Genomic DNA, 12884 nt, shown 5'->3' on the forward strand with positions numbered 1-12884 from the left:
AGTGATGACTGTGATGTTGTAATTGAGAAATTATGCATTTTGCTATACATTGAGTTATTTTATTTTATCATATATATTTGGTTTTCAAATATGTAAATGTTCAGGTGTGATTTATCTTCAAAAGAAAGCACTGAATGAGAAATTCCAATATGTACACTGGGGGAGAGAAAATATTGTTTTTCAGCTTCCCTCTTTTAACATAACTTTGGCTTTCTGAAAAATGACACTCTACCTTACAAGGTATTTTTGAACTCAAAGGAATGGTCACCCTTTTTTTCTTTTCTTGGACAAAGTAGAAATTCAGAAGAATATTCATGCCACTCTTTTCATTAAAGAAACCTTGGAGCTTCAAATCAGCACCATAGAAGTGGTTCATAGGGTTAGGGTTGCTTATAATAGCTTTGTTTGAAAATAAAATAATAGTCATTATTCACTGATAATCTTCCCCGCTTATTCAAATTTGATGTCACAATTGGTTATAACACAAATGACAACCAATGGAAAAAAACCTTGCAGCCTCTTTTTTTTTCATTTAAAAAAAAAAAAAAAAAAAAGCTGTAGCAGAGAGAGAGGTTTTTAGTGAATAAGGAATTTTGGTAAGTTCCACACAGCAATAATATGTCTTTAGAAGACTTGGAGTATGATGCATGTATTGAATGGACAACCTTTTATTCGTTTTGCTATTTTAGAAACAAAGTCATACTGGTTTTCATTTTCCTATTTCCTTAATCAAATCCCTTCAAAAAGAAAATAAATCTGCTGTTATTACCTAATTAGGTAACTTTACCTTATACCTTTTTCAAAATTGAATGTTATTTTGGTCACACTTTATTTTAAGGTCCAATTCTCACTATTAACTAACTATTAAAGGGTTTGTTCACCCAAAAATGTAATACTCGCCCTCATCTTGTTCCAAACCTGTAAGAACTTCGTTCATATTCAGAACACAAATTAAGATATTTTTGATGAAATCCGAGAGCTTTCTGGCCCTCCATAGACAGCAACACAACTACCATGTTCAAGGCCCAGAAAAGTAGTAAGGACATCATTAAAATAGTCCATGTAACATCAGTGGTTCAACCTTAATTTTATGAAGCTACAAGAGTACTTTTTGTGCGCAAATAAAACAAAAATAGCGACTTTATTCAGCATTTTCTTCTCTTCCGCGTCAGTCTTCAACATGCATTCACGAGAGTACCACGATGCATGCGTGAGTTGCTGCTGACGCAGGAGCCGGCTGCACTGTGCCTTGTTTGCAAGCAGTGGAAGACGCTGTACATTTAAAAAAAAAAAAAAAAAAGTCTTTGTATACATGTCTGAAGATTTGGACAGAAGGGATGACTTGCAATTTTTAAGCCCAGCCTTACTTATCCGAACCAGAATATACAGACGATGAACTATGAGAGATGGAAGTTATATGTAAAAAAAAAACGCCGGCTTCTGCGTCAGCAGCACCACAAGTATATGTCAGCATGAGGGTGAGTAGATGAAATGCAGAATTTTAAATTTTTGCCTCAAACTCCTAATTTGTTGCCTATTAATAGTTAGTAAGGTAGTTGTTCAATTTAGGTATAGTGTAGGATTAAGGGATCTAAAATACGGTCATGCAGAATAAGGCTTTAATATGTGCTTTATAAGTATTAATAAACAGCCAATATGCTAGTAATATGCATGCTAGTTAATAGTGAGAACTGGTACATAAAATAAAGTCTTTCCCAATTTTGATTTTTGTTTTTCAGAGTAAAAGGACCTTATTAGATGCTTCTGCCCCTCCTCCTCAATTTGCAATGATTACCTTGAGAGACATGAACATTTAACATTATTTCTATGTTTTAATGGTGTTTGTGTCTTAGAGTAGGCTGTACACATTATTTACAGTGATATGGAGATATGGATGTTTCTGTGGGTGCTATTTCAACCTTAATGGCTTTAAAACGTACTAAACCATTGCACACAGAGAGCGAGTGAGAAAGAGAGAGGGTTACAAAAAGAGAATAATAAAAATTGTTAATGGTGCAACACTTTTTTTCTTTTCGTTTTTGTACAAGTCAGACTATCACACCATTGTAAAAATTACTATTTGCTGCTTGGAATTCATAAGACCAAGCTTTTAAAAAAAGGTAATATGAAAAAGTCAAAATTATTGGTCTAAAAAAATTATGGTTGGATGTTTAAACGGCTAAACCGACCTGCTGTGTGTTAACATTAAAGTTTCTCAAATTTTTCATACATATAAAATGAATTTCAACAGCAGACCATGTGTACAAATTTAGGCGTTTGTTGTTATAATACAAACTGCAATATATGCCCTGCATATACTACTTTTCATCAGTCTCTACAAATCTATTATCAAAACACAGAAAATGAATGTAACAAATTCTCAAGCAGCAAATAGTGCATTGACCATCGCTGCAAAGCCTCGAGGTCTAAAGCCCGATGGCCAAGGGGCAGCAGAGGTGATGCGTGCATTCACCCTGGTCACTAGGGCGGTGATGTTGATGTTTTCAAGACAGATAGCACCAGAGATACTTCTGTGACTGGCATGTTGATTGACATACAGAAAACGGAAAGAGTCTACATGGACTCCCCCTGTGAATCGTCATCTTCCAGAGACAAAGGCAAGTATAAATCCTAGAGGTGAAGACAGGGTAGGAAGATAAGGTGAAATAAAGACAAATTAGAGTTACGTTTACACAATAATGAAGAGTATGGCTGTGTCCGGAATGGAATACTAGCATGCTGCTTATACAAGGTACTTTTTGTCAGATCAAATATCAGTCAGACAGGATTGATCCAAATCCAACATTGTGTAATATGGTTGTTGCTGTTCAAAACAGCTCAAAAAAGTGTTATAAAAAGACACTAAACATTTTCTGGCTGCATGATACTGGATTGGAAATGAAGGTTTAAGCTGAACGCATTGCATTATGGAATAGAGTATTCCATACAGTGTGCTCTGGTTATACTGCATTTTTGTGCAAGTAAACATATTGCAAAGAATAGTAAAAATAGTATGGTAACATGTATTCATAAAATAAAATTAGAGGAATGGCAGTTTAGGTGGTTAATATACATGGATACAAGAACTGACAGAACATTACCTTCTGTTTGCGAGTGTTGCCAGGGCTAGTCGGGGTCGAGATGGGAGACTGCTTAGAGATGGGAGTAGAGAGCTGACTACTGGAGCCTGTTCCATTAGCTAGACAAAGAAAGAAAAAGTATAAATGTGAAAGAGTGGGATAGATGAAGAGCCACGGACAGAAATATTAAGGTAAAAGAAAAGACAAATTGTGGGGTTAAGCATTGTCTCCCCTCCTCCTGTGTGTAATCATGTTGTCAACTATCGTCTAGCGAGCAAACTGCTGTATCTGTATGCTGGAACTCATTTACACATCTCTCTATGAATAGTGCAGGTTGCTATGATACACCAGAGCTGTGTTTACATGTGAGTGGTGTGATCCTGTGTACTCAAGTACTAAAGGCTGTTTCAAAAACAGAGCTTTCATTTTAAGCAATGCAAAAAAAACAAAAAAACAACAACAACAAAACCTAAGAACCAGGTGCCAGGCCTTAAAACCGTCCCAGCTAATGAATAAATAAAACAAAGAGAATGTCAGAAGAAAAGCCAGTCGATGTTGGAAAACCTGGATAAGGAGATATATGAAACTTCTCTAAAAGTGCTGATCTTAGCCTTTCATGTGCTAATTGAATGCACAACAGGTCTGGAATTTTTTTTTTTTTTTTTGATGATCCCAGTTCAAAACAAATTCTACGCTCAATCATCTGCTTCTGTGAAATGCTATTAATTGCCACAGGCGATAATTTTGATTATTCCCTCAGCAATAACTGTGCATAGCTAAACACTTACATTTGGAAAGACTTCTCTGTTTAAAAACAGAAATGTAATATTTCATATTTTTGTACAAAAATGCATGATAAATTGTGCTTTTAGTGGTGGAAATGCTGTTCTAGGTGGATGCATGTCTGGTTGTGCATTGATTTATAGTTGGCACTTTTCACAAACAAGGTTAACCAACAATTTCATCACACTGGTTTCAAGTTAACACATACTATGTGTAAGTCTTGTGGGAGGAGGGAGGAGGAGGAGGGAGGAGGGGGAGTACCAGATACATACACATGTAATGTTATAGTATTTAAACTCTGTTTAAAAATAAATAATGATGTAAAATATAGAATGGAAAAAGATAAATTGGCAAAGAGAGAACCAAAGGGATGTTGTAAAGACAGGAATGGATTAAACAATAATTAATAATTAAACAACAATAGCCAAATAGAAAATACTCAAAATGTCTTTGTTAATTTATTTAAAAAAAAGGGCACTGCAATACAAAACATAAAAGATGGACTTTAAAACAAGGGGGTGAGACACAAAGAAACATGAATAGAAATAGATTTAAAAAAGTGTTAGTCCAGACACCAGTGAGTGTGCACTAATACAGATATTCTAATTTAAAGCACACAGGCCATGCAAGAACAGTTAGCATGCACAAATGAGCTATTCTTACAATAAAATAACATTGAAACAAATATTCCCTTAATGTCTTTACATTAAAAACCTTATGAAATCATAATTTGTTCTGTTCTGCTTTTAGTACATGCCTGGCTTTTAGGTTTGAAGTTATCTACACTGTATATAGTAACACTTTACAATAAGGTTCATTAATTAACATTAGTTAACAACATTAGTAGACATGAACTAAGAATGAACAATACTTCTACAGCATTTATTAATCTTAGTTAATGTTAATTTCAGCATTTACTAATGCATTATTAAAATCACAAGTTGTGTTTGTTAACATTTGTTAATGCACTGTGAACTAACCTGAATAAATAATGAACAACTGTATTTTCATTAACATTAACAGATTAATAAATAGTGTAATAAATGCATTGTTCATTGTTTGTGCATGTTAGTTAATACATTAACTAATGACACCTTATTATAAAGTGTTACCGTGTACTCCTAATAATTATTAAATTCGATAACGTTTTAGCAAATGTACACACTTAAAATGAGGTTTATTCATCCAGAAAACATAAAAATGTTGATGACAAATCTTGTCTGCAGGGGTGTGTAAAGTTAATTATTTATTTATTTGTTTTTTTAGACAAAGTCTAAACTTACTCTGACTAGCGAATATTCAGTAATTATTCAGGGAACTTGTGTGAAAAAAAGTGTTTATTTTGCAGTTTTGTTTGGTGAAGTCAGTTGTGCAAAAATGACACTTTAACTTTAAACGATTTATAACTCTGTGAGATTCTGCCACCACAAGATGGCAGTCAATGCATGACACTGCTGACTGTATAAATCATATTAAAGATTTCCTTTTCCTTGTCACTAAAATATCATCACTTTCCTAGCCACCACCTTTGCAATTAGGGTACTTCTGCAAGGGTAATACCTATACTTGACCATATGAAGGTGCTGATGGGACACTGGCCTGAGTTTCTTTGTTTAGATGCCATATATTCCATATACAGTAGATTCTTATTTATTTGTGTTGATCCTGTAGTATGCATGGATGGCCTGTACAAACCCCTTTGGCCCTAATCCTCAGAATATAAAATGTCACCTGGCTAAGTCTTGCTTAGAAGATTGAGCGATCCTTCCTCTCTAAAATATTAAACATGTAATAGAGCAAATCTATCTGCTTACATCAAACTCAAAATTGTGTGAAAGACATCACACAGAGACCTCAGAGACCCAAACACAGATGTTTTCTTTCTTTCTTTCTTTCTTTCTTTCTTTCTTTCTTTCTTTCTTTCTTTCGTCAATTGATTAAAAAGGCATGATGTTTGTGCATGTTTTATTTTTGTGCATATTAAGTACATATGTTTTGACTGCCGTTTTGATCTGTCTTTTGTGAGATGCTTTCCCAGCAAGCAAATAATCTGAAATTTGGATATATTCAGAGCAGTGCTCTGATATTTTCTAAAGATTTATGATCCTGGAATCTTTCTACAGTCGACTCATCCCTGGCATAATAGCTGAAAATGCATATTTAGAAGCATTCGGTCCAGTTCCTTTGACTTTTAAAAGCGAAAATCTGCATGTATGAAACACATTGCATTATATTATATATGTATTAAAGTCATTTTGAAAATATTAACCATTTATGCGCACAGAACGTTAATTGCATAGGCTAATACAAGAACACATACAAACATGGGCAATTAAGTGATTATCAAGTCAAAAATCAAGTTGTGACAAGGTGCTAAAAATCTCATAGAAACATAAAACAACAGATAATTCATAATCATGCATAATTTAACCATGTAAACAAAATAAAATGTGCTAATATAATATGGAGAAGCTGTTTAGAATAAAATAAAGTGTATTATTGTAGAAAGCCTGTCAATCAAACATGCAAGAAATTGCGGTGCTTTAGCCGTGATGTGAAATTAACTAATTAGCAAAGCTTCATGTTGGGGTTAAATGTGTGTTGAGCTGACATGAATCACATAATTATAGGCTCACTAGAATCAGCCGGAGACTTGCAGCGTCGGACGGGACCGGGACTCTTAGTAGAGCCCCTCTGTCCTTTGGGGGTCTTCATCACACGACACTCTACAGCAAGAGTGAAAGAGACAAATCATAGGTAAAGGTATGCCTTTAAAAGTATGAAGAAAAAGACATTCTTGAAGGATGCAAAGTAGAGACGTCACCAGCTTTCGCAGTGACAAATTTCATGATGTGAGAAAAACGCATCATTATGAGTTAATGAATAATATGCTAACACGAATAGTTTGTGAAATGCTTGAAATTACGTTTTTCTTTTGTTTGTTTTTTCTCACAACATTTGTAAAAAAGAGCATTAGGTAATATGTGAACTGAAGTTTAATGACATTTGTTAGCATTAAAAAGTACATTATTAATAATTAATTAAAAATAATTAAAAGTACATTATAATTCCTGATGAAATCATTTATAGATTTTTTAAAAGTGCATGAGCGTATGAATTGCAAGTGTAATGACATTAACTATATAATGCGGGATCTTTAATGTTTGTTAATGATTAATTAATGAAGCTTTTAATCATTGTAAACAATATCAAAATCATTTGAAGATTTTCAAAAAGTTGAAAGTTAAATGACATTTGTAAGCATTTCAATTTACATTAAATAATGATCTGTTAATCATTAAAGGGATAGTTCACCCATAAATGAAAATTTGATGTTTATCTGCTTACCCCATGGGCATCCAACATGTAGGTGGACTTTGTTTCTTCAGTAGAACACAAACGAAGATTTTTAACTCAAATCGTTGCAGTCTGTCAATCATATAATTGCAGTCAATGGGACAAAAAACAAACATACACAGACAAAACCAAATTAAACCCTGCGGCTCGTGACAATACATTGAGGTCTAAAGACACAAAACGATCGGTCTGTACAAGAACCACAGCCATATCACCCTGCAGCCCAAGATCGGTTGCCCATGGAAGCTAAGCAGGGTTGAGCCTGGTCAGTACCTGGATGGGAGACCTCCTGGGAAAACTAGGTTGCTGTTGGAAGAGGTGTTAGTGAGACCAGCAGGGGGTGCTCACCCTGCAGTCTGTGTGGGTCCTAATGCCCCAGTATAGTGACGGGGACACTATACTGTAAAAAAAAAAGCACCTTTCGGATGAGACGTTAAACCGAGGTCCTGACTCTCTGTGGTCATTAAAAATCCCATGACACTCATCGTAAAGAGTAGGGGTGTAACCCTGGTGTCCTGGCCAAATTCCCTCCACTGGCCCTTGTCTATCATGGCTTCCCAATAATCCCCATCCACTTGATTGGCTCTATGACACTCTCTCCTCTCCACCTGTAGCTGGTGTGTGGTGAGCGCACTGGCGCCGTTGTCCTGTGGCTGCCGTTGCATCATCCAAGTGGATGCTGCACACTGGTGGTGGTTGAGGAGAGACCCCCCACATGATTGTAAAGCGCTTTGGGTGTATTGCAATACACATTAAAGCGCTATATAAATGCCTCATTCATTCATTCATTCAAGAAACTGAACAGTATTTATATATTTATAGTTTTTGATCCGCCACACTGTCCAACTGTCCTGAGGGTTCACAACATCTGGCGCATGACGCGTCTTCTTGCTTTAACGGCGGATCGCAGACTTAGGTGGCGGTAATGCACTTATATCTCCCAAATGGACCATTGATATTACTAATTGAGATTGTAGATAGCGTGTCAATGGTCCATTTGAGAGAGAGGTTCAGTTTCTTGCACAGACCGATCATTTTGTGCCTTTAGACCTCAATGTATCGTCACGAGCCGCAGGGTTTAATTTGGTTTTGTCTGTGTATGTTTTTTTTTTTTTCTCTCAAAGCCGTGAGTCCCATTGACTGCAATTATATGACTGACAGACTGCAACCGTTTGAGTTAAAAATCTTCGTTTGTGTTCTACTGAAGAAACAAAGTCACCTACATCTTGGATGCCCATGGGGTAAGCAGATAAACACCAAATTTTCATTTTTGGGTGAACTAACCCTTTAAGTAATGTTTAATAAGTGCATTAGTAAACAGTTTTGCATTATCATATATTTCTAGATATGTGAATATGTAAAAACTAATGATTTGTTAAGCATTATATTGTTAACGATTAATTCATGAAAGTTATTATAAAGTGTTACCTCAATATATTTTATAGTCAATTTAACATTTTCATTTATTTATTAAAAGCTACGACCTACCGTTTTCATCCAGGGAGAAGTCATCCTGTGCATAGCGAAATTTTTCTGGTCCACAGGCAATGAAAACGTCGTCATCACCAAAGAAATCTTGCAAGCAAGTCACCTAAAATAAACAAACAAACAAAGATATGAAAACCTGTAAATTATAGACTACTATTTCTCAGAACACTAATTATAATATGACAGTGCAGCCAAAAAAATGTAAGCTAAATTACTCTAACCGGAGTTTAAAGGAATATAACCATGGAATGCAGTCATGAAAGAGAGCCTGCACACCAGCCTCTCTCTGAGTGCCAGTACCAAAGAACAAGGAATGTGTTAAGGTTAAAAGTGAAGTTATTTATTCGTATTTTTTATTTTTTTTCTCTCTTACACAGAAACCACTCAAGCAAAGTTCGGTAATTGTTGAGTAGAATGGCATTTCAGATGAGCGATTTATTCCTTTTGATATGCTACAACAAAGTTTATTCCCAACTTTCAGTGTTTATTAAAAGTTTTCATTGAGTGTGTGGCAGGAGTCAAACTCTAAAGCCCTGAGACCATAGTGTGACTATTTTCACTGGCAGAGGAAAAAACAAACAAACAAACAAACAACTGGTCAAATTTGGTCATAAATGTAAGTTATTCAATATTTATTAATCAATGTTCACTGAACTTTGAAAAAAAATCATGTAACTGTATAAGCTGTACAACTGTTGATCTGACATTCGTTTCTGCAGTTTTTCTCACTCACATACACTTTTGCTTATAGTTTTGTCCTTTTCTTGCTGTTTTTTACTTATCGATAAACTACATATTTCGATTATTACTTTTGCCTGTATTTGTACTGTAGTCATTCTGCATGTGTTAAGTTGATTTTAATTTACAACAAAATGTGGGTTTAGTTACGGTGACCACATTTCAGTTTTCCAAAAATAGGACAGTTGGGGATGCAGACTTGGGGGGTTGGGGGTTGATTGGTGTTGGGTTTGTGGGTGGTTTGAGGGGGGTTATATAATATCCAAACTCAAAATATGTAATTTCCATACCTAAAATACATATTTTAGTCACTTTTATGCAGATTGATCATAAACAAAGCTAAAACGTTTCTTACCAGTGGCAATCCTTCGCAAAAATTAACATCGACCACAGTTTATCATGGGTAGAATGCAAAATGTTTCAATGTTACAAGCATTTCAATCAAATGTAATTTATTCAGTATTTCAAACCTTTAACCCACAGGGGTAAATCAACCAATGGCAACAGTAGCCCAATTCCATGGAAAAAAATGCGGACTTGGAATCCCTGTATCCAACACGAGCTGCTGGAGTCAGATTTAACTGATCATGGGTCGAGAGTAAGGAGAGATGACTGACAGACCATGCTGAAGGATTTGCTGCTCAGCAGACTGACAGATATCTGATCTTATAAGATGTGCTCCCATTACAGCGTGATCGCCAAATCGAAAGTGAAAGTGAACAGCGAGCACTCATTCATAAGAGATTTAAATACTCCGCAGCTCCCTGATGTGCAAAAATTATATTTAATATTAGAATGTTTGCGTGAGCAGGCAGTATGGTCAGAAATTCAGCAGGAGGGGATTAAGAAAACAGTCCCGTGCAAAGCTTTAATACAAAAGTGCACACAATGAATGGTGACTGTAGAAAGCAAAAGCCGAATCCCGGACATTTTGGGCGATTTAAAAATCCCGGCTGGACACACTTTTTTTTTTAGGTCCAAAAAGAGGACATGTCCAGGGAAAGGAGGAAAAGATCCTCCAGTTGTTCATAACCAAGGAAATAAATATTTTGGAAATTTTTGAAGACTGCTATTTGACATTGACATTGTATGCTAAAAATGGTTCACCACCAGCCAAGTAAAGAGTCCCACCCCAATGACTCCAGTCTAACACACACACACACACACACACGCACACACAGACAGACAGACAGTGTTGAATGACAAAGCTAATCTATGCTGACCTTGCCACGAACAGCTGGCCAGCAGGGTGTGTGTATGCATACTTGGATGTGTTTGTGTGTGTGTGGGTGTATGTGTGCGTGTGTGTGCGTGTATGTGTTTATATAGGTACGTACATAGTTCTACTTAACCATATTTTGGGGGCAAATTATTACTCAGAAATTAACTAAATCTGACAATCTTCATTTAAGGAAAGTTGTACAAAGGCCCATTCAATTTGGTTAACTGTACCAACTCAATATGGCTGACTCTAGCAACTCATTGTTTAAATAATTTAAATTGCTCCCATCTGACAATACATTCTGTCAATATGTAGGACGAATAGATACTCTTGTCCCAGTGGATTTTATTATTATTATTATTATTAATAATAATAATATTCTATGTCATTTTGTATATTGTTGTTATTGTCCTGGTTGTTTTTAAATTATTACTTATAATGTGACCCCCAATACTTATAAAGCTGTATAAAAACAATAAAATCACTACAATACTATGACAATCACATAATTAATAGTTTTGTTTTTCTGTTTTTTTACCCTAAAATAAAACATACGATAACCTGTTCATCTTTCCTGTTGTTGAAACCAAAATGTTGGAGTCTGTGTGTCCCAAAAAGACAAACAAACAAAAAAAAGTGCCCCTCTACTGGCTTATCAGAGTGACATTTACTTACAGATTCTGATAATTATCCAAACTGCCTGTCAATTATGTGTCAGTCGAGCCCCCTGCACCTGCTGCCCCCACTCCCCTTCCCATGTTGTGCTGATTATATGAGAAACTGGGAAAACTCAGAGGCAAAAATGAATGTGTTAGAATTGCTCATAAAAAGGGGCCATTAAAGAAGGCCTCATGGGACACATAATCTGCAAATTGTTCTTAGACACGTCCAGTCCAAAATATAAATCCAAGTTTAGGCAAACCTTTTGCTCTGCAGACCCCCACAGGATGACCTTAGGGTCAAAGAGGTCAAAGGTCAAGGGTATACTGGGGTGCCTGATGAAACCATGGAAACAGCGATGTTCCCAAAAGAACCATCTGCATATATTGTCTTTGGCTATTTTCCCTGTAAATTTTTTTTTTTTTCAGTAGTATTCTATTTTTCGATGCTATTTTTTTTGTTTCTAATATGAGGAAACTACATTGACTAAAACTGAAAACTAAATGTTTCTGTGACAAGGCGCAGTTTCACTGTGAGACAAAAACTTGTTGTTATACAGTACACTGTCTAAATAAAATAAATCAGGCAATTTTGGATACTTAAGTCACGCTTGAAAATGTCAGAAGTTCATTACATTCATTACAAACCATGTGGCATAAACAAATGCTGCTGATGTTTTTCTTAGGACTAAAGGTCTCTGCACACTGAGTCCGAAATGTTTGTATGCGTTTTTTCGTATTCATTATCCTAAAAATTTGTCACGCACAGAAACCTATGCGTATTAATTAATCTGTTGCAAAGAAATTCGCAAAACAGTAGCCTACTAAATGGAGTCTTCAAGAATCGAGGATGATTTTGTTGTCTTCTTGCTTCTTAAAAAAAGAAAAAGAAAGGAAATATTGGGTCCATCCAATCCTGAGATATAGAGGATGGAGAGTTCCCCCTCCTTATTAAGGAGCAGCGGGATTATGAAGGGCGATTCAAAGTTTACTTCAGGATGTCAGTGGCTCAGTTTGATGCTTTGCTTGTGATACTAGAGCCACATATTAAAAATAAGACCACTAATTTCTGTGAACTCATTGTGCAAGGATCTATATACAGTGCTTTGTGCTGCGAGACGAAGTGGATGAACTTAACAATCGCCATTCTGGATTTTGGCGTTCGCTCGTAAGGTGGCTCTGAACTGTCAAAACACCTTTCAAAATGCTTGCTACGGATGTGAAAAACAGAAGAAAATCAAACCCGATACAAATTTTTCTATGACGGACAAAACTTTTGGAGGCAGTGTGTAAACGTGATTGACATAATGTGAGGTTGTATTTATTTTTTAACGTGCGAAAATTTCGGACGAAATTTTCGAACTCAGTGTGCAATGACCTTAAATTAAATTTAAATTCCTTAAATCATTTTCAACAAACTGGACTAAATGTCATTTTTCATGGATCCAGTGTGAAGTCTGATTTCGTAACTATATATATATATATATATATATATATATATATAAATAATGCATACATACATGCATACACACACACACACACACACACACAGTGGGG

At 35.6% G+C, this 12884-nt stretch overlaps 1 protein-coding gene across 1 annotated transcript in view; it reads right to left on the reverse strand.

Moving 5' to 3' along the window:
* Positions 1-1287: 1287 nt before the first annotated feature.
* The window catches only part of LOC131540595 (neuronal migration protein doublecortin-like), a 118623-nt gene continuing 107026 nt past the window's right edge, over positions 1288-12884 (reverse strand). The window contains exons 4-7 of the mRNA XM_058775624.1: positions 8709-8811; positions 6500-6589; positions 3102-3199; positions 1288-2631 (exon numbers count right to left, since the gene is read on the reverse strand). Coding sequence (XP_058631607.1) covers positions 2575-2631; positions 3102-3199; positions 6500-6589; positions 8709-8811 — 348 coding nt within the window. The 3' untranslated portion in view covers positions 1288-2574. The remainder of the gene's footprint in view (positions 2632-3101; positions 3200-6499; positions 6590-8708; positions 8812-12884) is intronic.

The sequence above is a fragment of the Onychostoma macrolepis genome, chromosome 05 (genome assembly GCF_012432095.1).
Source record: "Onychostoma macrolepis isolate SWU-2019 chromosome 05, ASM1243209v1, whole genome shotgun sequence".
NCBI classification, from domain to species: domain Eukaryota; kingdom Metazoa; phylum Chordata; class Actinopteri; order Cypriniformes; family Cyprinidae; genus Onychostoma; species Onychostoma macrolepis.